This window comes from Marmota flaviventris, chromosome 1 (genome assembly GCF_047511675.1).
Source record: "Marmota flaviventris isolate mMarFla1 chromosome 1, mMarFla1.hap1, whole genome shotgun sequence".
In the NCBI taxonomy this organism is placed as follows: Eukaryota; Metazoa; Chordata; class Mammalia; order Rodentia; family Sciuridae; genus Marmota; species Marmota flaviventris.
In genome coordinates this window covers 108256494-108283203 of record NC_092498.1, presented here as the reverse complement: position 1 = coordinate 108283203, position 26710 = coordinate 108256494, and the positions used below count along the sequence as shown (strand labels likewise).

General features: G+C 41.0%; 1 protein-coding gene across 7 annotated transcripts in view; it reads left to right on the top strand.

Annotated features, from left to right (window-relative positions):
* The window catches only part of Cobl (cordon-bleu WH2 repeat protein), a 282502-nt gene that overhangs the window by 53089 nt on the left and 202703 nt on the right, over positions 1-26710 (top strand). For all 7 annotated transcript variants that reach the window (XM_071614784.1, XM_071614773.1, XM_071614776.1 and 4 more), the window contains exon 2: positions 20397-20600. In XM_071614784.1, the coding sequence (XP_071470885.1) occupies positions 20397-20600 (204 nt within the window). The remainder of the gene's footprint in view (positions 1-20396; positions 20601-26710) is intronic.

Below are 26710 nucleotides of genomic sequence, written 5' to 3'. Positions count from 1 at the left end.
GAAAAACTGTGTCTGTGCTGAACATATACAGACATTCTTTCTTGTCATTTTTAAGTTATATGCAGCTACTATGTCATTTACTTGTGGATCTTGGTATCCTTAGGGGTCCTAGAATCAGTCTATCCTGCATGGTTACCTGGGGACAACTGACTGTGCCATTGTTTATATCTTAGAGGAGGATGGTTAATATATAAGCAATAAAACAAAATAAATACTGAAATCATGGCATACAGACGAATACTAGTTTGGAAGTCTGTAAGAGGACTTCTAGAATATTCTTGTTGCCTTTTCTTATGTTTCCCTTCTGTACCAGGATCTTGTTTATCATCTAAGGTGTACTGACAGGTTTTGTGCAGGGCATTATGCTGGAGCAGAGGACATCAAGGTAGGAATCTGACACAGGTACCCGTGCAGAAAGTTGCACTGTGAGGTAGGACAACAGTGAACCCACTTAACTGGGACCAGCATGAGAAAAGCATTTTCACATAGTATTCATTTTTTTCCTTAGCTTATCCTCTTTAACTTTTAATATTGAAGATGTATGGGAAACAGGAAAGATAGTACAGAGATCCTGTGTGCCTTCACCCAGCACCCTGTCATTATCATACAAAACCATAACAGAACCCAAACCAAGAAGATGATGTTGATGTGAGTGCCCTCATCAAGATGCAGGAATCTCCCTCTGCCCTTTTCTAGTCTCACCCCTCCTCTTCCTCCCACTGTCCCCAACCCCCACCGTCACTGATCTTTTCTTCATCACTGTAATTTTTGTCATTTTGAAATTTTATATAAATGGAAGGTATGTGATCTTTCTTTTTTATCCCCTTCCTCTCTTCTTCCTTCCTTCCCTCCCTTCCTTCCTTCTTCTTTCTTCCTTCTTCCTCTCTTCCCTCCCTCCTTTCTTTATTCTTTCACAGTGATAGGGATAAACCCAGGGCTTCACACATGTGAAGCAAGTGCTCTCTCACTGAACCACACCCCTGACCCTATATGACCATCTGAGATTTCTTTTTTTCTTCAAAAAATGTCCTCTGGACCTTTCCATATTGCATTGCCTTTATTTATTGCTCAGAATTATCCCATGGGATGGATGTGCTAGAGCTGAACTAGTTTCTAAAATCTTTGCACAGTGTCTTTGCAGATATATGTGAAAGTATACCTTGGCTTATTTTTAATCAAGAGAGTAATATGAAACATTTTATAGAAAGTTTTTAAAATAAAGAAAAATAATAATCTATAGTCTCATTCCTCATGAATCACTGCTTTTATTCATTCCCTTCTGTTCCCTTATATATGTACGTTTTGGACATAGTTTAAATGAATTATAATTCTGTTTTAATTTTCAGCATTCTGTGTTACCATGCCATCCTCATAATTATAATTTTATAACTATCATATTCCATTGATGGGTTGTACCATTCAGAAATCCTGGAGCTTGTTTTCAGCTCATCTATTAGGAAATACAGTGAAAGGATGGAATGGAAAGAGAGTGAAGTGAGATGGAGACCTAGCATTCAGGGTGTGACCCACTGTGTGCCTCATGACCCACAGTGTGGGTTATGACACCTGGCAGCACAGTCTGCTGTTACTAATAGATAGCCTTTTCTTTTACTTGGTGTTAACTCTCTTCTTTTATGTGGTATTATTCAAAGAAAACCAGGTGTACTTGATTTTGAAGGCGTGTTCACCTGTCCTAATTCTCTCCATCATGAATTGAAAATCTGAGTCTTTGAAGGGAACAGGGAGAAAGGACAGCATCTGGGAAGAAAGGGAAAACAAGCTATAGCACCCTGGGCCTGCCTCTGGGCTGGGCATGGCCTTGTCAGGGTAGGGGGAGCACCAGTGCTTCTGTGTAGAGAGTCTATTGGTGATTGGAGACAGAAGGGAACATTTCCTTTATTTGTAGGCCAGTCATCCCTTTGTTGAATTGTGATTAAATGATGCATAAAGAAGCCAGCATTCCTGCTGGGGAATCATATATATATATATATATATATATATATATATATATATATATATATATATACCTATATCTATATCTATCTACCATAAAAACACTATGTTTTGCTTTTGGACCAAGTTAGTCAATCACATTCACACGAAAAATGTAGCATCTTTGGACTTCTCTAGTGGCCAAAGGCTCAACTTCAACATGTGTCGTTTCTTTGAAAGAAGCTCAGGAGGGGTCATGGATAAGGACATGGTCATTGTCTTCTTATGCCTTCCTCCCTTCTTAGTGTCTGATCTGGCAATGAAGAATCTGTTTCTCTAGGAACCCTTGGAAGAAAAGTTTTGTGACCTTCATCTTTAGGGATCAGGCAGATTTGTTTGGGAAATAAGAAGTGAGCATTCTGTACAGAGGAAAGAGCAGATATCAGGGTGATAGTGGTGAGCAAGGGCACCGTCAGGGTATTGGACTGGAGCATCATAGGCAGGGTGCTACCTCCTAAGAAAAAGCCTTGCTTAAAAAAGCAAGTGAATCACAAACCTCTGGTATATATTCAGTATCAATTTTTTTTCCCCTTTGCTTTAACTTAAGAAAAAAACCCTGACTATAGTTTGGCTTTGAAATGCCCATATGTAAATCAATGGATGTGTAACTGATGTGATTCTGCAATCTGTATATGGGGTAAAAATGGGAGCTCATAACCCACTTGAATCAAAGTGTGAAATATGATATATCAAGAACTATGTAATGTTTTTGAACAACCAACAATAAAAAATTAAAAAAAAAAAAAAAAGAAATGCCCATGTGTAAAGGATTGGTCATTAGCCTCTTGTGCTATTTTGAAGTGGTAGAACCTGTTAGCAGGTGGGGCTCAGTGCAAGGAAGTTAGGTCATTGGGAAAGTGCCCTTGAAGAGGATATTTGTACTCCCCATCTGCCCTTTTCTCTCCTTTTTCCTCTCTGGCTGCCATGAGGTGAGCAGGCTCCTCCATCATGTTCTCTTACTATAATGTTTTATCCACCACAGACTTGAAGCAACAGGGTCAACTAACTGTGGACTGAAATTATGAATTAAAATAAATCTTTCCTCCTTTAATTGTTTATATAAGGTATTTTTTTATCACAGCAATGGAAAACTAACCTACCTTGTGTTGCCATTTTGTAAAGAAATACCCAGTGAGTATGATCATGTGTAAGTGGGATGTTATGCCCACTCCCTTCTCTCTGTCTGAGCAGTGCTCCCGGGTGAAAAAAGTCCTGTCCAAGTATCAAGGCTCAGTGCCTGCCTGCTGGGTTTTAGTGTTTAGTCATGTTCTGTTCTCATGCAAATTAGAGGAAAAGGAAAATGTTGTTTTTCCAGAGCAAGAGAGTAAGAGAGTAACAAAAGCTCCTGTACAAGTGAGGTGGATGGATGTGCTTTTGTTGGAGCAGGCAGGCAAAGAATCATTCATAATTGGTTATAATTTCTCTGCCCTAGAATACTGCTCAAAATTCTATGTGGCTTGGTCACTGGGTCTTTGTCTTCCTGGGTCATAGTCACCTGTTAACCTGGTGAGCCCCAGCCACCTCATCAGTTGGGATTAAGTGGAATTTCCTTTCTTTCTTTATTCTCCTTTGGTGCACCTGGGGAATGCCATTGAGGAGTAAATCCCTGGGATGGTGTAAGGATATTGACAAAGCTATTAGTTTCCTGGGTTGGATGCTTAGACTTCAGCAGACAGCTCACAGCTTTCAGAGAGAGTAGATGAACCCCCAGGCTTCAAGGACTGAAAGCCTGTTATGCTTTCTTAGGGACCTGGTCACTATCTAAAACACTGTGTAGACATCATTATTATATTGCTGTATTCAAATACATCCTTTGTTTTCATCGTGTGATTGTTAACTGAAATAGCAGCAACTCCTAGAATACTCCCCTTGAAAGGATTTTTTGGTCTTCTATAATGAGCACAGATTGTGTGGCCCAAGGTATCCCAGAAAGGACATATGATAATAAATTTATACTTTTAAATAATACCATATTAATATATTCAAAAGCTAGTGGCAAAACTGTGTGGACTTGTGGCATAATTTGTTACCATATCCTATTGTGTGTGAAATTTTACCAAAAAAAATTAGTAAAGCAACTTAATTGATATTCATGTGCATTGAGCTCAGCAAAGCCTGAAAGTGAATTTCATCTTAGTTGAACTTCTATTTCAATATTATTGACATTTACTCTTTAAAGGAATTTTTGTAAAGTTTCAGTGTAACATTCTATTGAACATGGAAAGCAAAAATGTGGTTTGTAGACAAATTTTGAGGATGTGGAGAAGTATACTGCTTTATTGGCCTAAATCCTTGTTTATCTTAGTAGGTAAGAATTAAGTTAAAGAAAAATGAAGTTTTAACTTTCAGCAGCTGTTAAAGAGTTACAAGAATTACAAATCTCCTTACTGAATACATCGCAGATTCTGCAGTGTTGGGGAGTAGGATGGGGTGGGAGAGGGATTGAGTTTGTGAGTATTAGGAGTTCCCCTGGGCTAAGCACTGAGCTCAGCACTTTATTTCATTATTTCCATTTTGATTCGCAAGAAAACAGCCGGGAATTGGAGTTATCAGAGAGAAACTTCAGTTTTCCCCTGGGCTTTACTTGGACAAGCTGCATGCAGAATGGAACCAGAGTCCGTTGGACAAAATTTGAAATTTGCTAGCGTGGTCCTGACAAGCTCAGATTTAAAGAAGCAAGACCACTGCTATCTGTGCTAGAGAGTGTGTCCAGTGGAGGTCACTACTGAGGGTGGCAGGGTGGGAACTAGAGAGGAGTCTTAGAATGCTCCTCCTGTATTCATTATATACATATCTTTTTGGTGGAGAGAATCATGTACCAGCTTTGTGGACCACTTTATTCTATGTGTCATGCACCTTACCTGAGCTGGAGTTTTGATTCCCTTTTCAGCTGAGGAATCTGAGCTGCAGAGAGCCCGCTGGCAACCTGGTTGCTCCTCCGCAGCACCCCAGCTCTTTTCCACAGCACTGCCCTGAATTTAAGCAGCTTACGTAAAGGACTTTTGAGTGTGATTCTGGCCTATGTTGATACTAACCGAGAGAAAGCATAAGTTGCCAATCATAAGCTATTTCCTTCAGAAAGAGGCATATCCCTGAATTCTTTCAAAACCTTGCTCACTCAGAGGCAAGTGCCCTCCTGCTGAGCTCCCCTTGGCCCTTTCCCCACTGTCCAGACACATACTCTTCCTGCTTCTTTCCTCTTCCTTGGGTTTGTTACTCCCCCAGCATCTCTCTTCTGTTACTTTTCTCTGCATCTTCACTGGAAGAATTGTCTCTCCCTTTGTATGCTTTATAATATCTCACATTTCTTTTGCTTGGGCTTATTGAACTATTCTTTCTGTAGGTCTGAATTCCTCATTCTATTTTAAGTCACTTGCAAACAAGAACTGGGGTTTCCTTATTATTACTCATTGTGAGGCTTCCAGCCTCAGTTTCCTCATCTGTTTAATGATGACACTGGGTACTAGAAAATTCCTGGTATTTTGAGTTTCAGTAAGTATTAGTTTCCTTCTCTCTTGGAAGACAAACTGAGTTAGATCAGGCCTGTGCTCACATAAGAAAGGAGAAACTCAATTGGAAACACAACACAGTTCCTATTAAAGGAAATGTCCAAGCTTCTGCTAAGCTTTTATTTGATGCATAGGAGCTGAATGGCCTTTTGGTTTATTTAAACTGAAGTGCTCTGCCTCTGCAGGGAACAGAAGGAAGAAGATGAGGCTAGAGAGGGGCCAGTGGCAAGAGGAAGGGAAATGTGCAGGGTAATCAGGTGCAAGGGTGGTATGTGCCCTTGCCAAGCTAAAAGCCCAGGTGCCCCATATTCACCGAAGCCAGGGTCCTCACTTCTCATTTTGTATTGTGCTTTTGTGTTCTTTCTCATAAAGAGAGCTTTCCAGACCTTACAGTCTTCAAGCCCCTTCAAACCAGGATCTGCCCTGGGGGCAGGTGAGTTGTCACAGTTAGTGAGAAATCCTGGGTGGTGGTCACAGTAAGGTCAAGGATATCTGAGAGTGTTTTAAATGTTTGGCTTGCCATCCAGGTGATTCCATTTCTCCCTGGAAATCACACACTCACAATAAAAGTTATGCATATGAAAGTTGTGCATAAAATCGCCTACCATAGCTTGTGTGTCCAGTTGTGGGCAGGTGGTAGCTAAAGAAAGGGTGCCCTTGGAGGTAGGAAGGGAACATAAAGTGACTGGACTTCCATAGCAACATCAGACAGAACCTTTTCAGGTCCTGGCCTGCTACTTGTCACAGAGTGGCAGATCCAACCCCCAGAGAGCCACAGAAAATCAGGAACAATATAAATACAGCAAGGAACCACTGACCCACCGAATCTGGGGTCCATGATATGAAACTCAGAGGAATTAACTTGGAGAAATGTAAGGATAGGACAAAAAAAAAGGTTGTGTGCTTCTTCCTGAGTTGTGAACAGGTCAGACTTAAGAGAATGGTGGAGATGGAGATGCAGTCCAATGGAGGAGAAAATGCCTTGCTGAGGTTTGAGACATACACAAGCACAATCAGGAACATTTTTTGTGGGGGTGGGGTACCAGGGATTGAACTGAGGGGCACTTAACCACTGAGCCACATTCTCAGCCTATTTTGTATTTTATTTGGAAACAGGGTCTCACTGAGTTGCTTACTTTAGGAACATTTTGAAGTCTGTGTTTTCCTGGACTACCAGAAACAGGATTGGGGAGGAGATAGTTTAGAGTGTGTCAGCCAGGGGTAGAGAGCCAATCAATCTCTTCTTTCTTCCTTCCCTTCTCTCTGCTTCTCCCTCCTTCCCTCTCTCCCTCCTCCCTCCCTCCCTTCCTTCTTTCCTTCCTCCTTCCCTCCGTCTGCCCTGCCCCCCCACTCTCCCACTCCTCTCTGTCTTTTCTTTCCAAAGGAAACAGGCCCAGCAGACCTGATGCGGTCCACAAGGCCTGTGTCTACCGTTTAGTCTAATCAAGAGCACGGGCGTGGTCTCTCTCACTTGGCACATGTCTCCACAGTGTGCCCTTGTTAATTCAGCATAGCTTTTCTCAGGGTTCCTTTTGTCACTGCTCTTGTTTAGAATTCTTGCTATTGGTTTTGTTTGGGAAGTGAGTGGGCCAAGCACAAAACCTTGGGCCTGACATCGCTGGGCAGTTCGGCACCTCAGATGAATGGGTCTGGTCTGAGTGTAGTCATAGGGTGGAGGAGAGGCTGTGCTGGCTGCTCAGCTCGGGTTTCGCCAGCCCAGACATCTGCTGGGAGGCCTAGGCCCTATTTTGAGAAACAGCTTCAATGAGGTTATCAAGTGTCATATTTTCAGTGGAGAATTAAAGGCACCTAACACTTAGCTCCTAGTCCAGAAAATGTCCATATGGAAGCAGGCTAACTCTGGGCCTCTATTTCTGCACATGTTTTCACATCTTCCCTCTTCACTGCTATTTTTGCGGAAGGTATCTTGGATTATAGAATAATGTCACCCTAAAAAAAGTGCCATTTCCATCTATTTTAGTTGGTGAAAGTTCTGTGTATTAATACAGGCAGAAATAAGACTGTGAGGTGATTAAATTTGAGGTAGTAAGTATATGATCTAGCTGCTTTTATACTGCACAAATTTGTAAGCAGGGTTGTAATGAAGTCATCAAAATGCAAGTCCAGAAATCAGACATTTCCCGTGAGACACTAGTGTTGGGGGGCATTATGTGGATGATCATTTCTCTGAACCACCATGTTACATGAGTCCATGGCCCCAGGTGTATGGAGCTGGGTTCATTTTCCTGAGAAATTCTCTGAGCCCTGTTCTGTTCCCATCAGTTACTGGTTGTGTGGAAAGCTGGCTCTTCAGATTTCACTGCTTTTCAGTTATTTACAAAAGTAAATAGAAATAGAGCGGGCTTATCAGGCAGCAGCCAAGATGCATTTCAGAGTGTATGGCATCCTATCTAACTCCTGGTTTTGCAGTTTTTATCTTAGGATTCCTGTTCAGTTTACTTCTTTTTTCACACTTTGCTAAAAGAAACTTAATACAGATCTGTTTCTTTTTTTCCCACTGAAGGGAGGAAAAAAAAAATCCCACATTGTGTGGCTTGTCAAAAGCAAATAAGTATCCTTAATATTTTCTTGCCTTCTAGATGTGGCATTTCTGTTCTGTCTGTGATAGGAGGTGTATTGACTTTTCTTGCTCCTTGCCAATTCTGTTAAGTGAATCCAGAGGAAAGCTTGATTTTGCTATAGGACTTCTGAGTTGAAACCGGTACTGTTTGGCCAGCATGTCTCTTCTGATGCTAATGTAAAACCAAAGGTGAGAGCCGAAAATAACTAGATACCTGTTATATCCCCAAAACATGATGAAATCTTCAAAGAATGTCAGTGAAATTTCATTCTGGTTTACTCAAGAACTTAATTGCTATTTGTGTTTATTTTTTCCTGTACCTCTGGCGGACCATTTGCCATTTCCATCGTTATATGTTATGTAATTTACTCCTGGTTGTTTCCACAATTATCTATTATTTAAAATTTAATGAACTTACACATAACTTCTTGGGGACTTTCTTGGGATGTGGCTATTAATGGGCAAACAGCCCAGGAAGAAATGTAACTAAATGATATTTAGTCATAAAAAATCTGGTTGTTATTTCTTAAGGAAATAAAATACCCTTTGCTACCCAAATTGTAGTTCAGGGATGCAGCAGGAGGGCCCAGGATTTTTCCTAACTCAGCTTTGTAGGTCTTTAGCATGGCCCTATTCTAGTCCTTCTTAATAGCCAGGTAGATCTGGGGTTCTCAACACTCTAACCTCCTGCTGGTCTACACACCCTTTGTGTAGAAATGCTAAGGTCACATCATAGGGAAGTGGGGAGTGGTCAATGCAGCACAAGGGTCTGATACAGATCAGACAAAATTGTTTGAACTTAGCCTAGTGGGTGGAGGGAGGGGGCACTGAGCATTTGCATCAGGGGCCATAGCTGGAGGGAAAGTTCCTTGAGGAGGATTCATCTTCAGCTTGTGGAAATGGGACTCAAAGGGAGTGAGGCAGGTGGTGGAGGCAGCTCCTTGGGAGTCTTGTCTAAGTGTCTGGGGGAGAGAAGATCATAGTCTCAACAGCAGTGGTGCACTGGAGATAGAAAGGGAGCCATAGATAGAGTGCTTTGACAGAGTTAGAATCAGCCTGGCACATTCTTTGGACTTGGGGAGGAGGAGGAGTGAAAGGAAGAAGAGAAGAAGAGGGAGAAAACACTGTGAGGTAGAAACCTTCACAAAATAATGAAGCCATCAGCTGAAACATAGAGGGAGGAAAGACAGTGTTGCATAGAGAGCTCTTTGCTGGGCATCCTTAGGGCCTAGAGTCCAAAAGCCTTGTGCAGTCTCCAGGAACTGTGGAGCCAGGTGGTAGCAGGTGTGGTGTGATCTTTGTGTAATAAGGAAGTTTGGAGGAGTTGTCTTACTGGAGATAGCTGGAGGTACATGCTGGACTTCCTCAGGGTTGTGCTAGCTGGACCATGCCTCCCTCATGGAGAGAGAGGTTGACCAGAACTTTGAAGACTGCTGGCGAGGTATGTGTTTGATTCCAGTGATACTGCAGCCTTCACAGAGATGACAGCAGTAGCCAAAGTTGGGGGCGATCTGGAGGGGATGACCAGATCCCTCCATCTTCATGACTGCTGTACCCTCTTTGAGCTCCTCAAGCTCTTGGCTTGGAGGAGAGCTAAGAGCACAGTGGGCATGTCAGTCTGTATGTGTCCATCTATTTTGGCAGGAGTCCTGTGACACTGTTATTTGGTAGAAACCAAATATGTGTTTCAAGCTTGAAAGTGACACTGTCACATAAAAAACTGGTTGCAAGAAAACAATGAGCTTCTGGTTGTCTAGCTTTGGGAGGAAGTAAAGCAGAATCAAAACTCAGGAAAAGAAGGTGCTAAATCATGCCTAGGAGATGATAGGAAGGATTGCTTTATGCAAATTTAACACATGCTTAAGTGCACAAAGCTGGCTATGTTAAGATAGCTAGCTGGCTTGTTTCTCCAAGAATAATTAGGTTTTCTCTCCAAGGGAACGCCTGCATCCCATACTGGCCAACTCCCAGAAGTTGTTGAACCCACTTTTGGAGAAAGAAGCCAGGTTACTTCCAGGTATCCTCATTATGACGAGCTCTGTCCTTCCTCCCATATAACTCTTGTTGCTTACTTTTCATTTTTTGAGTTTAGAGAGTTTGTTACTTTGAACAAGGGAATCCAGATAATTTTTTCACTGTCATTCTGCAAAACAACTTGTGATTTCATGGCTGGGAGTGCAAGCCACCAGCTGCCTGGAAAGCATTGTGTCAGGTGGCACCTGGGTTGGATCAGAGGCTCTGCTCTTCCAGCAGGGAATAAGGAGCTGTTTCTGTCCTTGAACTCCTGGGACTGCACTGGCTCCAGTCGAAAGCCCCTGTTGTCCTTTCAGGGGCCCAAGCAAGCCAGCTCCAGCAGAGAGCAGGGGACAGCTTGCCATGTATGCAAACATTGCCTGGTGGTTTGGGAGTCAGTAAGTTTTCTCCTCTGATTTATTTCATTTCATCTGTTAAGTATGTTCAAACCTTAGTAAACTAACACTGCCTATTTTTTTAAAAAAAATGGTTATTCTTTTTCTGAAATATTCAACAATGCAGCAGCTCTACTTTTTATCTGATACGTGGAGCAGGAGTTGCCCTGCTTAGCCCGAGCATGGAGTATTTGTCCACAGCTAAGTGATCCACATCTCCTGGCTCTTTGTTAACTTCCTGGAAGTTGGGTAATAGCTGTGGGACTCAGTTCTCAAATGTTTCTCTTTGAATATGTATTGATGTGTGGTGAGATAGCAGTGTTCACAGGTATTCAGGCCCCTGAGTTTAGAGTTTGGTTAAGGTTATGGATAGCTATTGTTATTATGTATTAGAGAATCCTATCTATAAAGCTAATCTTTTTATGTTGCCTTATTGAAAGCTTCTTCCACCACCCGGGTCAAAACTGTGAAATTCCATTGTGAGTAGGATTCCATAGTCAGTTTTGAATGCATTTTCTGTATCAGTGCACTTTTATTAGGCATCTTGAGGAACTGGCTTCTAATCTACACTTGCAGAGATAAGATATTTTCTTTTTTAATCCCAAACAGTAAACCTGCTACTCATAGTAAAAATAACTGTAATTCATTACCAGTCATTGAGCATTACCTATGCTATGTCTGAGTGCCACACCAGAAAATGCATGGGAGTCAGCTCATTTAATCCTCATGCACACCATACTGATAAACCCCAAATTGCCCTCTGTTCAACTCCCGGGGAAGCTGAGGCTTACAAATCATAGTAGCTTGCCCAAATTAAGTCATTTGCTGGAGGATGACAGCTTGGCAATCTCTTGGCTGGATTTGCTGTAACATCTTTCTGATTCCAGAACATGGAACCAGGGCCTTATAGCTCTAAGACGATGTCTTGGGGCAGATTTCTAAAAAACAGTGACCTTAAATTGCCCTGGACATGATGTTTTTATAGGTAAAGCAATATCCCCAAGTTTACTGAACCAGGGTGATATTTATTGTCTTCATGCCACAGTTTTTCTGAGAGCTGCCTGTTTCGTAGACACATATTTTAGCCTTTATTTATCTGGGTTTTTCTGATGATTGATTCTCTGGTTTTAAGTTTTATATTTAATGGCAATGACAGTAGAGAAAGTTTTGGTGGACTTTTCCTGATCTCTCCTTCATTAGAAGGAAATTTTGTTTTATAAGTAATATTGCTCTGAGCTTTGGAGGTGCTGAGCTCTGATAGAAAGTATTACAGGGATGTTTAACTTGGGGTCCCTGTCTTTCAAGGTGGTTTGTAGCAATCTGTGTCCATGAAGTAGTCTTGTGGCATCTTGCTTATGTAGAAGGTCCAATGCTTTCTTAGATACTCAAAGGAGTACTTGACTGTAAAGGCATAGAGGAGTTCTCCAGACTGACCTGAGGCTTATCCCAGCTCAGCTGGCTACCTGACATCAGCCCTGGGCATGTCCTTCCATCTCCCTGCTTCTCCATCTCTCCCTCTGTTTCCTGAAGCTGTTGAACATAGTCCCTGAGATTCTTTGTGAACCATGTGGAACCTTAACAATGAATAATGTTCTCTAGGACTCCAATTTTGTTTACAAACAAAACTTATCTGGACCACACATTGGAGAAGAGGATGTGTCTCTTTGAATGTGTGATGGAAACCTTTTCCAAAGGTTGCTCCCCCATCTTGTCCCCCCTCTCAAGCTCAGCATTCTGATACTTAGCACAGGGTTTGCTGATTATCCTGGGCAACGATACATAATGGTCAGGATAGTATCCTAGGCTCAGAAAGACTTCAGCTGGAATTCCAGCCTTTCCAGCTATGCATAAGAACGTTACTTAGGCTGTTGGATCCTCAGACATCTCATCTGTAGAATGGGAAGAATAAGCTTGTAGTATGAAGTCATTGTGAGGATTGAATATACACAAAGTGTTTGGTATGATAACTGGCTCATCATTGTTCAGAAAATGACAGTGTAAAGTCTGATTAATATTGGAATTAAAGATGTGGGAGCCAGTACTATTTGTAAGAATGCCTCATCAACCTCTTTGGCAACACTCCTGACAGCTTTCTGTAGTGCTAGTGGATCAGAGTTCCTGGACATCGGTCTGTCCAGAGTTGAGCATATGGAACTGAGTCCCAGGGGACTCACTCCCATACTCACTTACTCATGAGGTGATCACTGAACTTACCTATCTTGTTTGGGCCAATCAATTTGTGTTCTCTTGGAATTGAACAGAATCTAGAGCTATGGCTGGTAATAAATAGCCAAACAAAACCAGGAGTAGCATATTTATATCTCTTAGGTTTTCCTCCAGCAAATTAAGCAAACATGCAAATACTGAAGAATCTCATGGGAGAGACAGGTGACTCCCTTCCGCCTGTGGCATAAACAGGCCATGTAGCCTGGCTTGCTTCATTGCTAGATCGGTAACCAGGAGGGGCCGGGGTGTGTCTGGTTTCTCTCTGAAGTTTTCTGTGAGCAGAGTTGTTTACCAGGAGCCAGCAGAGCAGCCAATGTGGTAAATTTTATAAATCACATAGGTACATCATTCAGGTAAGTTGTTGTCAATGTGGCCATTGACTTTGGCATCCAGTATTCTTGGATCCTAAGAAAATGTTATGCCTTCATTTCTGATTGGATACATGAAAGAAATGTAAAGCAGAAGAAGCCCTTTGGACTCTTGGTCTGGGGGAGTACAGAACACCATGAATTTCCCTGGGACAATCTGCAGGCCACAAAGCCTCTCCATCCTAGTGGGGGGCCTGCTGGCACCTGTGGAATTTGGTTTTAATTCAGCTGCCAGTGGTAGGAGCCTGAGATTTGCATTCCCTGTGCCATTTAGCCCGCATAATTCTTCTTATTCCTCTGACTTTCAGGGAGCAGATTTCAAGCATTCTGCTACACATTGAAGAGCTCTCAAAATAAAACCCAGCTGGGAGTCACCCAGCTGATGTGAGAATTAGCAAACATTGCCCAGAAACAGTAAATGTGTGATGGTTTTAAGCTGAAATCATTTGGAGCTAAGATTGATGGCCTTTGAAATTCCAGAAATGTTTTTGTATCTACTTCTCATTTTGTAAATAGTTTCTGCTGAGGCACACCCATCTTTCTAACCTGGAAGGCCAGAGGGAATTTGGGTTATGTGCTCCATGATTCATCTCCTGAAGGGCTTGGAGGACCTGCCCTGCACCTGCTGGGTGCTGGGAAAGAGGAAACAAAACCTGCTTGCCCAGCCTGGACGCAGCCAGGGACACCTGTCTTGGGTGCACCTAGGAGGAACCAGGCATGGCCCGAATCCCATGGTTTCCTAGACTTGTGCGAAATCCTGCTGTTTAAACTGCCCCCATACTCCTGACAATTAGACACCTAGGCACAGCATTTTGAGAACAGCGCCACCCGCTTGGTAATGCTCATGACTTTTCAACACTGAGTAAAATCAGTCAAGGCTCTCAAGAGAACAACAGTAGTTCTTTCCTAGGATGAACCACTCCCAGGTGGAGGGAAGCTGGACATTTTCTATTTGTCTCTGTGAGTCTATCCTACAAAGGTCAGTGGTTATTTTCAGAGAAGCCTTGACTGCAAGCACAAAACAAGGAGGGAGGAAACAGTCTGGCAGAGGCTGTCTGGTCCTCCAACATGGTAGTCTCTGCTTTCTCATGCATACATCCTTGGCAAACACAAACCTGACTCTAGGAGTATCTGTACATAATCCTTTGGTGGAGAAGGCGTAGGAGGGATCCAGGATAATGCTTCCTCACTCTCCTGCAGCCAGACTGACACCACTGTGCCTACCATCTGTCCTGCTCCCCCCAGCAGGCTCTCTCTCCTGGCAAACACATTTTGCCCCTCCTCTGTTTCCCACAAGGGGAAGTTTAGACTTTCCTCTCCCCTCCATCATGCTCAGCATCCTTTTCTTGTACTTCACCCTGCTCAGCAAAACAAGCTACTTATGGGGCTCAGGCTTGATAGGTAGAGATTTGAGGGTCTCTGAGAAGGAAACCAATGAGGGTGTGAGGGTGGGCCATAGTGCCCTGACAATGCTGTTGTTAAATCGTGGTAGCAAACTCATAACGAAAATTGACCCTGTTAACCATGGTGCAGTTCAGAAGTGTTAAGTACATTCACATTGATGTACAGCCATCACCACCATCCGTCTCAGAACTTTATTCATTTTGTGGAACTTAAACTCTGACCCCATTGAACAGTTCCTCATTCTCCTTCCTCCAGCCTCTGGCAACCCCCATTCTGTCTTCTGTTGGTGAATTTAACTACACTCCGTCCTCATGTAAATAGAATCATACATTGCTGGGACTGGCTTATTTCCTTGAACATAATGTTCATCCATGTTATAGTACATGCCAAAATATCTTTCCTTTTTAAGACTGAGTAATGCTTCCTTTTATATATTTGCAACATTTTACCTATCCATTCATTCATTGGTGGTCACTTGAGTTGCTTCCATGTTTTGACTATTGTGAATAATGCCACTATAAACTTAGTATACAAATCTCTCTTCAAGATCTTGCTTACTGTTTTTTTTTTGGGGGGGGGATGGTTTTAAAACCACTAAAACCAGAATTGGACTTGCTGAATCATATGGTATTTCTATATTTAATTTTTAGAGAAGCCACTGTACTATTTTAGTGTATACATGTACTCTAAAGTCTGAAAAAAAAAAAAAAAAAAAAAAAACTGAAATCCAAAACATTTCTGGACCCAAGCATTTCAGTCCATATATAGAAAGAGAAAAATATGCCACATATTAAAAACATAGTCTTAATTTAGCATCTCCTGCTTCCCAGAGATGTTAAATAATAAAGAAGTAAGGTATGCTCCCACAGTGGGCAGTCTGTGGGGTGAGGTAAGCCCATGTGCCTGGTATCCAGAACAGTTTTCTCAACCTGGAGTTCTCCACTCACAGATGTAGAGCTACTGCACATATACTCAGACATTGTTTTGAAGTAAAAATTTTTCATGTGTAGTTCTCTAAATTGGCATTCTGTGAAATAAAAACACAAACTCTTAAATTCATTAATATATCTATTAAATGTAGGTCGTGTACAATATATTAATTGCTTTCATTTAATGATAAAAAAATTATAGCTGCAATCATGCTGTTTTAATGCTGGCAACTTTTAAGACTGCTCAAAGCTTCCTTTTTAGGTGGATGTTATATCCCTGCGGTTTCCTTCTCCCTCTGAAATCCTTGCTCATTTGAAACTTCTTATTTTCTGCAATTTTAAAGAAATGTTGCAACCCATTAACATAAACTGAGTCTCAGATATTTGGATATAACCAGTCCATGATGGATTTAGGGCATTTTTAAGCTCCCCAGGTGAGTGCACTGATCTCAGCTAGGCCTGAGAGGAGCATGGTGAGAGGAACTCTCAGAAGATGTAGTATTCAAGAAGAGCAAACATAGAAGGCAAGGAGTATGACAAGGCACAGGTAGGTGGCGCTGCTGGTGGGTTTTCCAGGAGCAGTGAACTGGAGACCCAATGCCAGAATAATGGAGGAGACTGGAGAGTGGTCCAAGCTCAGAGTCAGAGTCAGTGCAGATGTCTAGACTCTAGAGGTTGGGATGTCGATTTATAGCTCAACAGGGGGCAGATGTGTTATGTTGCTGAGCCATTAGGCTTGCAGAAAGCACATAGCTGATTGTTGCTGTGAAGGTGTTTAGGGCCTTATCAGTTTTTTCCAAAAGGAGCCAGCAATTTATTTTGTGAGTGTTAAATATTCCATATTTTAAAAATTTGTTTTATTTCTTTTAAATACATGACAGTGGAATGCATCACAATTCTTATTACACATATAGAACAATTTTTCATACCTTTGTTTGTATATAAAGTATGTTCACATCAATTCATCAATTCATACATGTACTTTGGATAATGATGTCTATCACATTCCACCATCCTTGCTAATCCCTTGCCCCCTCTCTTTCCCTCCCACCCCTCTGCCCTATCTAGAATTCATCGGTTTCTCCCATGCTCTCCCTCCTTACACCACTATGAGTCAGCCTCCTTATATCAGAGAAAACATTCAGCATTTGTTTTTGGGGGATTGGCTAACTTCACTTAGCATTATCTTCTCCAACTCCATCTATTTACCTGTAAATGCCATGGTTTTATTCTCTTTTATTGCTGAATAAAATTTCATTGTGAATATATGCCACATTTTTTATATCCATTCATCCACTGAAGGGCATCTAGGTTGGCTCCACAGTTCAGCTATTGTGAATTGTGCTGCTATAAACATTGATGTGGCTGTGTCCCTGTAGTATGCTGTTTTTAACTCCTTTGGGTATAGTCCGAGGAGAGGGATAGCTGCAGTCTATGCAGTTTCCTTCTCCCTCAAATGGTGGTTCCATTCCCAGATTTCCAAGGAATCTCCATACTGCTTTCCATATTGGCTGCACCAATTTTTCCCCACATCGTCACCAACACTTCTTGTTTTTTGTCTTCATAATAGCTGCCATTCTGACTGGAGTGAGATGGTATCGTAGAGTAGTTTTGATTTGCATTTCTCTAGTTGCTAGAGATGATGAACATGTTTTCATATATTTATTATTGATTGAAATATTGAAATATTCCATATTTTAAAATGTTTGTCAACAATGTATGTGCATGCATGATAAACATGTATGCACACACACAACGCTCTGCTAGGCAAACAAATCTCCCTGGTGTCCTTGCAGCTTGCAGATTTGCACCTTCCTAGTCCATGGGCCTTACTAGGTGGGTAGTGGGTGTGCTGTGGGCAGGGGAATGCATGAGAAGATGGACAGCCCTCATGTGCAGTAAACACTGAGGAAGGAAGGAGTCCATGTCAGCAGTAGACTTGACTGAGAAGTTGCTGTATTGAAGAGAGAGAAAACATTCTTACACAACTCTGCATTTGTGTGTCCCTTAGCAATGATAATTTGGACCACAGCAGAGAAGGGTGGATGGAATGATACCTTGAGGTGACTTTGGGTAGTTGGGGACAGAGTGTAGATTTGGGGCAAACAAAGGGGGCAATTAAAACTTCTGTCTCTCTTCAGCCCCATGCTCTCTTGCATAGTGGTGGCTGAATAAAAGAATGCATTACTAGCTGCTTCTGGTTGGACTCCATGTTTGGAAGGAGTTCAAACCAGCAAAGTTGAAATATATACTCATTTCCTAAAAATTGTCAAATAAACACTTTTTTTCTTGAAGGCAACTTTCAGCAGGTAAATCATAGACAAGACTTGTAACCCTAGACTTAATGTTGATTAGTGAAAGATTGTTTGAGTCTGTCTGTCTTGATTTTTCTATCTCTAAAGTGGGTGACATCTCTCCTTCCTCATAGAAACTGGACAGTGTAGTGGTTAAATTTTCAGGCTCTGAAATCAAATTGTCTGTAGTTGTTATTAGCTCTGCCTGTCTGTAACATGGAAATGGTGTACCTACACTTCTTATCTATAAAATATAAGTAATAGTCATTCCTCCTCAGAAAACAGAGACAAGAATACATGAATCAATAAATATTCAGTCTTTAGTGTATAAAATGTTGACTATTTCATTTTTATTTCTATAAAATGAAAGGAAGCAAGATAAAATACAGCACAATTTTATAAGTGCAGGGCTTTTAACAAGAAAAAGAGAAGAATTAATTTATGCCTAATTATCATAGTAGAGGATAAGATATGTTATTCCGAGTCTTGCTAAAACTAGTGACCTGAATATCAGTAAGTTTACAGCCTCTTCTGAATCCCATTTGTTCTTCCCCCCACAATTTAATTTTTAATTTTTTAAACATTAATTTTTTTTCAGTTATAGATGGACAAAATACCTTTATTTTATTTATTTATTTTTATGTGGTGCTGAGGATCAAACCCAGTGCCTTCATGTGCTAGGCAAGCACTCTACCACTGAGCCACAACCCCAGCCCATTCCCCCATTTTACTTTTTTTTTGGTGCTGGGGATTGAACCCAGGACTTTGTGCATGCGAGGCAAACACTCTACCAACTGAGCTATATCTCCAGCCCCTGGTTCCCCCCATTTTTAATGACCTCTTTCATTTTAAAAGCAGTAAGTATGCAGACAGTGTTATAGAAAAAATTAAAAAATTTAAAAATGCACAGAATAAAATAGCAAAATATATATCATGCCTTACATTACTTAGATGTCAGTGAATTCTTTTTTTAAAACTGTCTTGTGATCTATTGTTCTCTTGAAAAATGAAATTTTCATAAGCAAATAATGTTTTGAAGCTCATTTTTCCAAAAATCTTTGTTGAACATTTTTGCTCATTAGATTATATATTTAAATAGTGCCAGTGTAATGTTAAACCATTATTTATTGACATTGTCTTTTATAAGTGTATGATTATATTATTTGTTTGGTGATTTATTTAAGAATGTTTAGTTAGATTATGTATTTATTTGCTCGTTTGCTGTTAGAAGTTATGCCATAATGAGAGTCTTTGAATCTCCCACAGTGTGGTCTTGCAATACTGTCATTTCTTCAGAATAAATTGCTGGAAATAGAATTCCTGTATCTTTGATACCTCCTGCCATAGTACCTCCAAGAAGGTTACCTTGCGGCAGAGTTTATGGGGCATGGAGAGCTCATATTGCCTCCCTGTGGGGCAGGGTAGGGAGGATTGGGCAGGAGCAAGCCCTTGGGAGTCAGCCGATCTGGTTTCTAGCTCTGCCTGACACCCAATGATTGTATGCCCTTGGGTGAGCTATGGATTTCTCTCAGACTGAATTTTCTGAGCTGCAAAATATTTTGAGACCTGAATGATGTAACTACTGAATATTGTAGTTATTAGGTAAATAACTAAGGTTTTTATTAGCATAGGACATAGTGAATGTTTAGTGCGGAGTAAATACTAGCTATTATTATAAAAAAATATACAGGATCTATGTAAAATAGGGTCCTTATGTATAAATGACTACATGTATGTATGTGTATTTATTCTGATACAGCTATATAAGCATATATATATATATATGCTTATATGTAGGTATATAGACATATAATGTATATGCATAAATGTATATATTTATACATATCTGCACACATATACTATAGGTATTCTGCATATCAAATAAAAAAAATATATATACATATATATGTATATACACACACACACACAAAAAAAAAATGGTCAGTTTTCTTTCCTTACTAATCTGGAGGAAACAAGAATTTGTAAAAATATTCATCGGAGTAAGTGACTCATTGGCAAGGGTTTAGGAATCTCCTACAAAGTGATGTGAACATTCAAAACACAGTTTGAAATCTGATATAAATCAAGATGAAAGGATTGCATGTTATGACATTATCACCTACTGCCAAACAGCTGCATCCACTCAGAGTGGCTTTGTCAATGAGTGCTAGACCAAGGTTGATTTAATATGGCTTGATATCATCCCAGTATATTCAATATCATGGACCCATGGATTCCAGACCTTCAGAACTGGTCCTGGCTCCTGCTCTGGGGCAGGTTGAGCACAACCCTTGCAGACTATCAAGGGAGCCCACTGACTTAAATTGTAATGTGAACCCCACCTGTAACTCAGAAAGGGCCAAGTAATCTCAGCTCTACCTTTGCATTGTTAGGATCCTGTAGAAAATAGTACAGTACTGCTCCCAGCTGGTAACCACATTTTTCAGGTGTTTCTTTCCAGGAACTCTTCAAAAATGCTTCCTCTATTTTTCTTTTAACTGGCTTATTTTCTTGATGGTGTCTTCTGTAAATGTGGAATGCTATTGCTATGCTGACTTTAGAAAGATCATGCCACTCGCAAGTTATTTCTGGAGAGAGGCATGAACACTTATGACAATGAATTATTATGAAGCAAGTATGAAAACTTCTGCTTCATCCAGTTCTTTTGTCTTGTCATTTTTTAAGGAGGAAGATGAAGGCTCGTGCTCCCCCACCTCCCGGAAAGCCTGTTCCTCTGAATGTTCATGGGGATCAAAGACCTCCCTGTGATGCAGCCCTCAGCTCACAGCAGAATCTGATCCACATGAAGGAGGCACTGCGAAACAGTACTCTGGACATCACTGTAGTTCTTCCCAGTGGGCTGCAGAAGCAGAGTGTGGTCAATGGAAGGTAGGTAAGAGGCTTGTGCTGTGGGAGGAGCCACTGACCTCCCATGTACGGATGCCAGAAGGACAACTGAAGAGTGGATGTTGATTTATTGCCCTTTTCTTCCAACTCATATACTGGTGAGGGCCATATGGATATCAGTGAAGGTCTAGGTGTCCATCTAGACTTCCCCACTGGTCCACCTGGATTGAGGGTATGACTAGCCCAGCCAGGCTCCTGTGAATCCTAAAGAAGCATGTGAGAGGTTGGGCTCAGAAAGAAGGGGTGGGAAGGAGTCCCAGACACAACTCCAAGGAAATGACCTTTGGCCCCAGGGTTGGACCATTACCCCAGCATCCTTGGTTCTGAAGTTACTTAGCCAGGAGAGCAGCCTCCTGAATGAACCATTCTAGGGACTACTTACAGCCTTATCTATGCAGGTATACATGCAATTGGCAGTCACCTTTTGCAAATGAAAGCATGATCCATGGATTTCAGGTTTAAGGGATTCATTTCCATATCCTTAATTTTCACATCATCTTCATAGCACAGACTTGCCAGTGGATGTGCCTGTGGACAACTGAAATGCTGCTTGTACACAGAGAGTACAAATGAAATATTGGCACAGCTTCCTTCATTCATAGTACTCAGAGTTTTATTACCAATAGAATTATATATTTTATGTTTGATGTTGATCAAAATACATAACAGTTATGTTAAGAAGTCTTGTGCTACTATAACTGTTGCTATGTCTGGTAACTCAATCCATGATAAAAATGTTAAAAAATCATAGGAAAATTTTGAAATTTTAATAAATATTATATTGTAGATAAATATGATGGAAAACTTTCAAGCATAAAAACGTATTTGCATATCTGGTAGAAGAATGAATGGAAGTAGTACTTGTAGGAGAAATGGAACAAGAAATGGTATAACATGTTTAACTCTTAGAAACACTTTGCTCAAGAATTATTAAAATGGATAATGGTGAACATTACAATACTTTGGGTTTTTATATTCTCGTGGACACCTTTTAAAAAGTGATGCAAGAGCTTTATTATTTTATTCATTTTAAAATATCAGTGTTTGGATGATAACCTGAATTTTGTTAATCCTTTGCAACTATTTTATCAAATTAATAAATTAATTAATAATGAATACTCTAGGTGATTATTTTGTTTTTACTTAATGCTAGGAAAGGAACCCAAGACCTTGAGCATGCTAGGCAAGCACTCTACCATTGGGCTGTACCCCTGCACCAGGTGATGACTTACTGGGCAAAAGGGTACATAAATTTTCACATATACTCTGTAGGACATGTGAACAAAAATTGGAGGAACATCACTGCCACTCTCAGTAGATACCTAGATTGGAACTGTTGGATTATAGAGTACTGTGTCTTTACCTGTACTAGACAAGGTTATACTGTTTTCCACTGTAGTGTTACCAGGGTGACCTCAGGAGTAGTGTTTTTTTTTTTTGTTTTTTTTTTTTGTGTGTGTGTGTGTTCTCCTTGTAGCTGTTGTTTATACCAGTAGGACTGAATACATCACACTGTGCTATTGTGGTAGGTGCCTACCTTGAAGCAGGTATCTTGGGGCTTTTCCTCAGGCCTGGCTCCCAGGGGTTATATACCAGATAGTTGAGTTGTAAGAGATTTTCTGCATTTCTTTGTTTTACAGAGTAGTCATTGTTTTAAGTACACATGGCCTTATAATTTAATTATAGTTTTCAAAATGATTTTTGAATGTGCATGAAATTTTACCAGTGAATGTATTATGGTTTGTACACTATTATATTTTCTGGTTAATTTCTTTTCTTTCTTTTTTTTTTTAAGAAAATGGCATTGTGAGATAATGCCTCAGAGATGAGTTCATGAAGTGGTTTCCAAAGTGTGGAAACCCTGGACCAGGAGCATGTGCATCACCTGGGAACTTATTAGGATTTACTTCTCAGGCCCCACCCAACCCTCCTTAAGATGAGACTCTTCCACATGGGCCTTAACAAGTCCTCCAGGTGATTCTGATGCAGTTGAAGTTTTCAGAACCCCAGCTTACTGTCTGCCCCACCCCCCATCCCCAGCTAATTTTATTGTTTCAGAAACTGAGGTCTGACAGAATGAGTGATTTAAGAAGGAATTCAGAGAAAAAATACTTTCAGAGAAGGCTTATATCTGGGTTGGCAGGGGCTTGCAATTGGCTATGGCTGTGGCTGTGAAGCATGGTAGGGGTTCAGGATTAATAGAAGGAAGTGTTCCCTTGGGACAGGGCTTTAGAGGTAGGAGGTCAAGGATTTGAATTGATGCCAGCAGATTTCTTGAATGATTTTTATAATGGAGCACACTTTGACCCTAGATTGGATGATCACATATTAAGACGATATCAAGGAGCTATGAGGGGGTATTGAATGGCCCACTGGTATTGAGGCACTTCTTAATCTTTGCTTAAAACAGATCTACTTGTTTTTTGTCAGAATGGGTTGTTCCTTCTGTTTAAACAGGTGTTTTAGTAAAAGACGAGGTTACCTTTATACCAGCTACGCAAGTAGTTTTAAACACAACCAGCCCTTAACTGTAGAGTTCCTGACATGAAAGATCCTCATAAGTGACAGTATATTAGAAATTGCATGCTCATGATCCCATTCTGCAAATGACAATCTTTTTTTTTTTTTTTTTTCCTGAGCTTCTTTTGAATTTATGAACAAATAAAAGTGCACATATGTTCTTAAAGTTGGGAGGTGAGCACTGGGGCTCTGGGCTGTTCTTAAGAAAAATGGCCTGACAGACCTTTATGAATGGTGTCTCCCCTCCCCACACAGCAGCTGGAGGGAGGACACCAGTTCCATTACTTTAATTGGTGTACAAGCAAAGAGAAGATATTGAAAGAGACAGTGCCCTCAGTCAAAAGGGAGCTTTGTAAAAGGTGTCAGATGTTTAGTATTGGGCTGTGAGGTTTTCATGTAGTAAATTAGTCACATCCACATTAATTCACATAGCTAAGGGTCTGGGGCAGGAAAGGGAAGGTTTTTTTTTTTTTTTTTTCTTTTCTCTCTTTTACAGTATAGAAGAAATCTCCCCCAAATTCTGTCTCGTGGTTCTTCCAGCCTCTGTGAGCCTTGTCACCCCTTTACAACAGATACATTTATACCTATGCAGGGAATTGTAGGTCTCGGTGCAGGAACCTCACAGTGGCAGGTATTGGGCCTCCAGGTTCCTTCTATAGAGGGGCCCCCTGTTTCTATACTCACAGGAAGGGAGGCTGAGAGATGTTCTCATCCCTGGTCTGTCTTATGAAGGGCTGATAGAGTACATGTGTGGTCCTTGGCAGCTTCCAGAAGGCCTGTTGATTTGGTTTTGCTCCCATGGTGAGCTTCTGGCCTTAGGGGCTGAAGGAAGTACAGTTAAAGAGGCAGTTCTTGTGTCCTGGCCTGGGGAGTCAGCCAGAGGGAGGCCATCCTTAAATAACAGGGTTGGCAGCTGGGTATGGTTTGGCTTGCTTATGTTTTCATTTGAAGAATACCTTTTAAACAGTGTAAATTCCTGGGATATAAAGTCCTAAATGGCACCGTAGGGCAGAGAGGTGAATTTTGTTCAGCAGCCCTTTTTATGAAACTCATAGACTATTTGTGATAATCGGGATGACAAGTCACCCTTCTAATGACCACCTCTCCCAGACTCCCCATGGTGTGCTTCTTCACTGAGGCTTTGTTTGTGTGTTTAGCCTAAATCCAGGAGAAGTCCCCCTCCCCCGCAAAAAATCACTGTGATTTATAGAATGATATCATTCATATTTAATTTCTAAGTTTTTAAAGGAAGACTCTTTCTTTTGAGGAAATAATTAGGTTAAGGCATTGGCTATAGATTATAAAATGCTTGCTATACTAGCAAAAGGCAGGCTTGTTCTCACTGACTGTTCACCAAATTGCAGAAGGTGCTATGGTTGTTGTGGTAGTGGTGATGTATCCATCACATGGGTGGTAGGGTTTTGATAAATTAAAAAATACTAAAATATTCATTTATTCATTGACAATATACGTATTCAATCACTAACTTTGTTGCGGCACTAGGAAGTGGACATCTCAGCCAGCAGAGAAAATGCACAGCCTGTCTAAAATGACCAGTATAAGAGGCTGGTAGTTCCAGTTTACAAGAACCTAGAGTATTTGGGTTGGGGAGAATGGGTCTAGACACTTGGTGGTTCTATTCCAGGGCTTGACAAGTCACTGGCAAACTTGCATCAGAGTATTAATTTTTTTCAATCATATGGGTAAGCCGACTGATATTAAAAGTAGCACACAAAATTTATGTGAAATTTTAAGACAACAATAGCAGGTGACTTTGAGTGTCACTGGGCTATATCCAGGTTCCCCAGTAGTACTCATTGACTCTTCTACTGAGTGAGAATCAGATAGAGAACCTAATCTGCTATAACCTAAATGCAGAAGAAATAAAGTGACCTTCAAGAGAAATTCAGTATATTAGACAAAGGGAAATGAAAGACAGGTAAGGGGAATAGGAATAGAAAAGACACAGAATAAATCTAACATAATTTTCCTGTTGTCACATATTTTCCTAGTACACAATTACCTATGTGAATCAATCCCACATTGTGCCTACCCACAAGAATGGGGTCCTAATTAGAGTAAGATATATCCAATGCTTGTATAATTTTGTCAAAATGGATTCTACTGTCTTGTATAATGTTATGCTTGAAATCAGGACCCCCAAAAGACCACCAGAGACCAAGATCGATGTAAACAGCAAAGAGGTGTTTATTGTGAGCTAGCTCGGTCCTCCACGCACACACAGCAACTGGTGACGCTGAGAGGCCCCGAGCACAGGGTTTGCAGCAGTTTTATACATTCTTTGGAGAAGGCAGGGACCCCCACATACGTCATAGCATCTCTTAGCAAATCATCACATACCTAGAGAAAATCAAATAACAACTCTAAAACATGATTAGCACATTCACTGGCAGGAACAAGTTGGGTAGGGGTGATTGGTTACTACAAGAGGGGATTCGTTTGAACTGATTAGTTTAAGCCAAAAGGGGTGTTCCTGCTGAACTACATGGTTTCCCAACACGTTATCAACCACCATAAACTACTGGGAGGGTCATCTGGCATCCCAGGTATTTCCCTGTCTCGTGCTGATTGATGGCTGCTAGGGGGTTGCTATGGGTCCCCACCTAGCCTGACTGAGTCAGGGACACCTGGCGCAGCAGATCTCATTTGTAGATAAACAACTTAGGGTGGGAATGTGCCTAGGAGTGCTCTGTGGGTCTTTCCAAGGACAAAGGTCATGTCTCTTCCTTGGACAGGCTTTGCTCTGAGGTAGAGGCTGGTTTTTCAATAACTAAGAAGAACCAATAAAATGAAATTTAAAAAAAGATAAAAGTCAAAGATGATAAGATCATAGTTAAGAAAGAGCATGGGTTACTGTGGTCAGCTTAAGGATATTTTGGGGGCTGATCTTCACCAGAATGCACTTTGAGATCACCAGTCCACACCTGTGTAGGTAACTCATCTCATGGCATCATTTCTGGGTAGAATAACTATCAGATTTTCCTGGGTTCCCAGCCTTTGCATATCTCCAGGTCAATGGACTCTAACCAATATTGTCTTCTACAGAGATTTAAAATTTGCCACTAAGAAAACAGGCCCTCATAAGTTGGTAATCTCTATCTTTCCCTAAATTTACATCATTAAGCCTTTACAGACTCCTGGCAGCCGCATGGCTCTGAAATGCCAACCATCTGGAATTTGACACTGTTCTTCTGGTTGTTACTCTAGCATTAGTAGATCGCCTCTTTAAAATTGAATTCTTACTGGAGTTCTTCCTCTGGCTAATAGACAGACTGTGTGGCTCTGGGCTTCTTCTTATCCCCTGAGTTGCTGTTAACCTTTTTTGTGTTGTGTTCACATGTTCACTTGTGAGGTGCTTCGTTAATACGGGCTGCCTGCAGAGGACCCTGCTTGCATCTTGCTATGCCTTTTTGGTGCCACGAAAAGCTGTCAGACTGGACTTTCTCCCAGGCTTGCTCTGACTCTGTTACACCAGAGTGTGCTCTAGGTCTCACATAAGAATCTGGACCATGTTGAACCAGTTTAAGATTTCATAGCACATGCAAATTCAG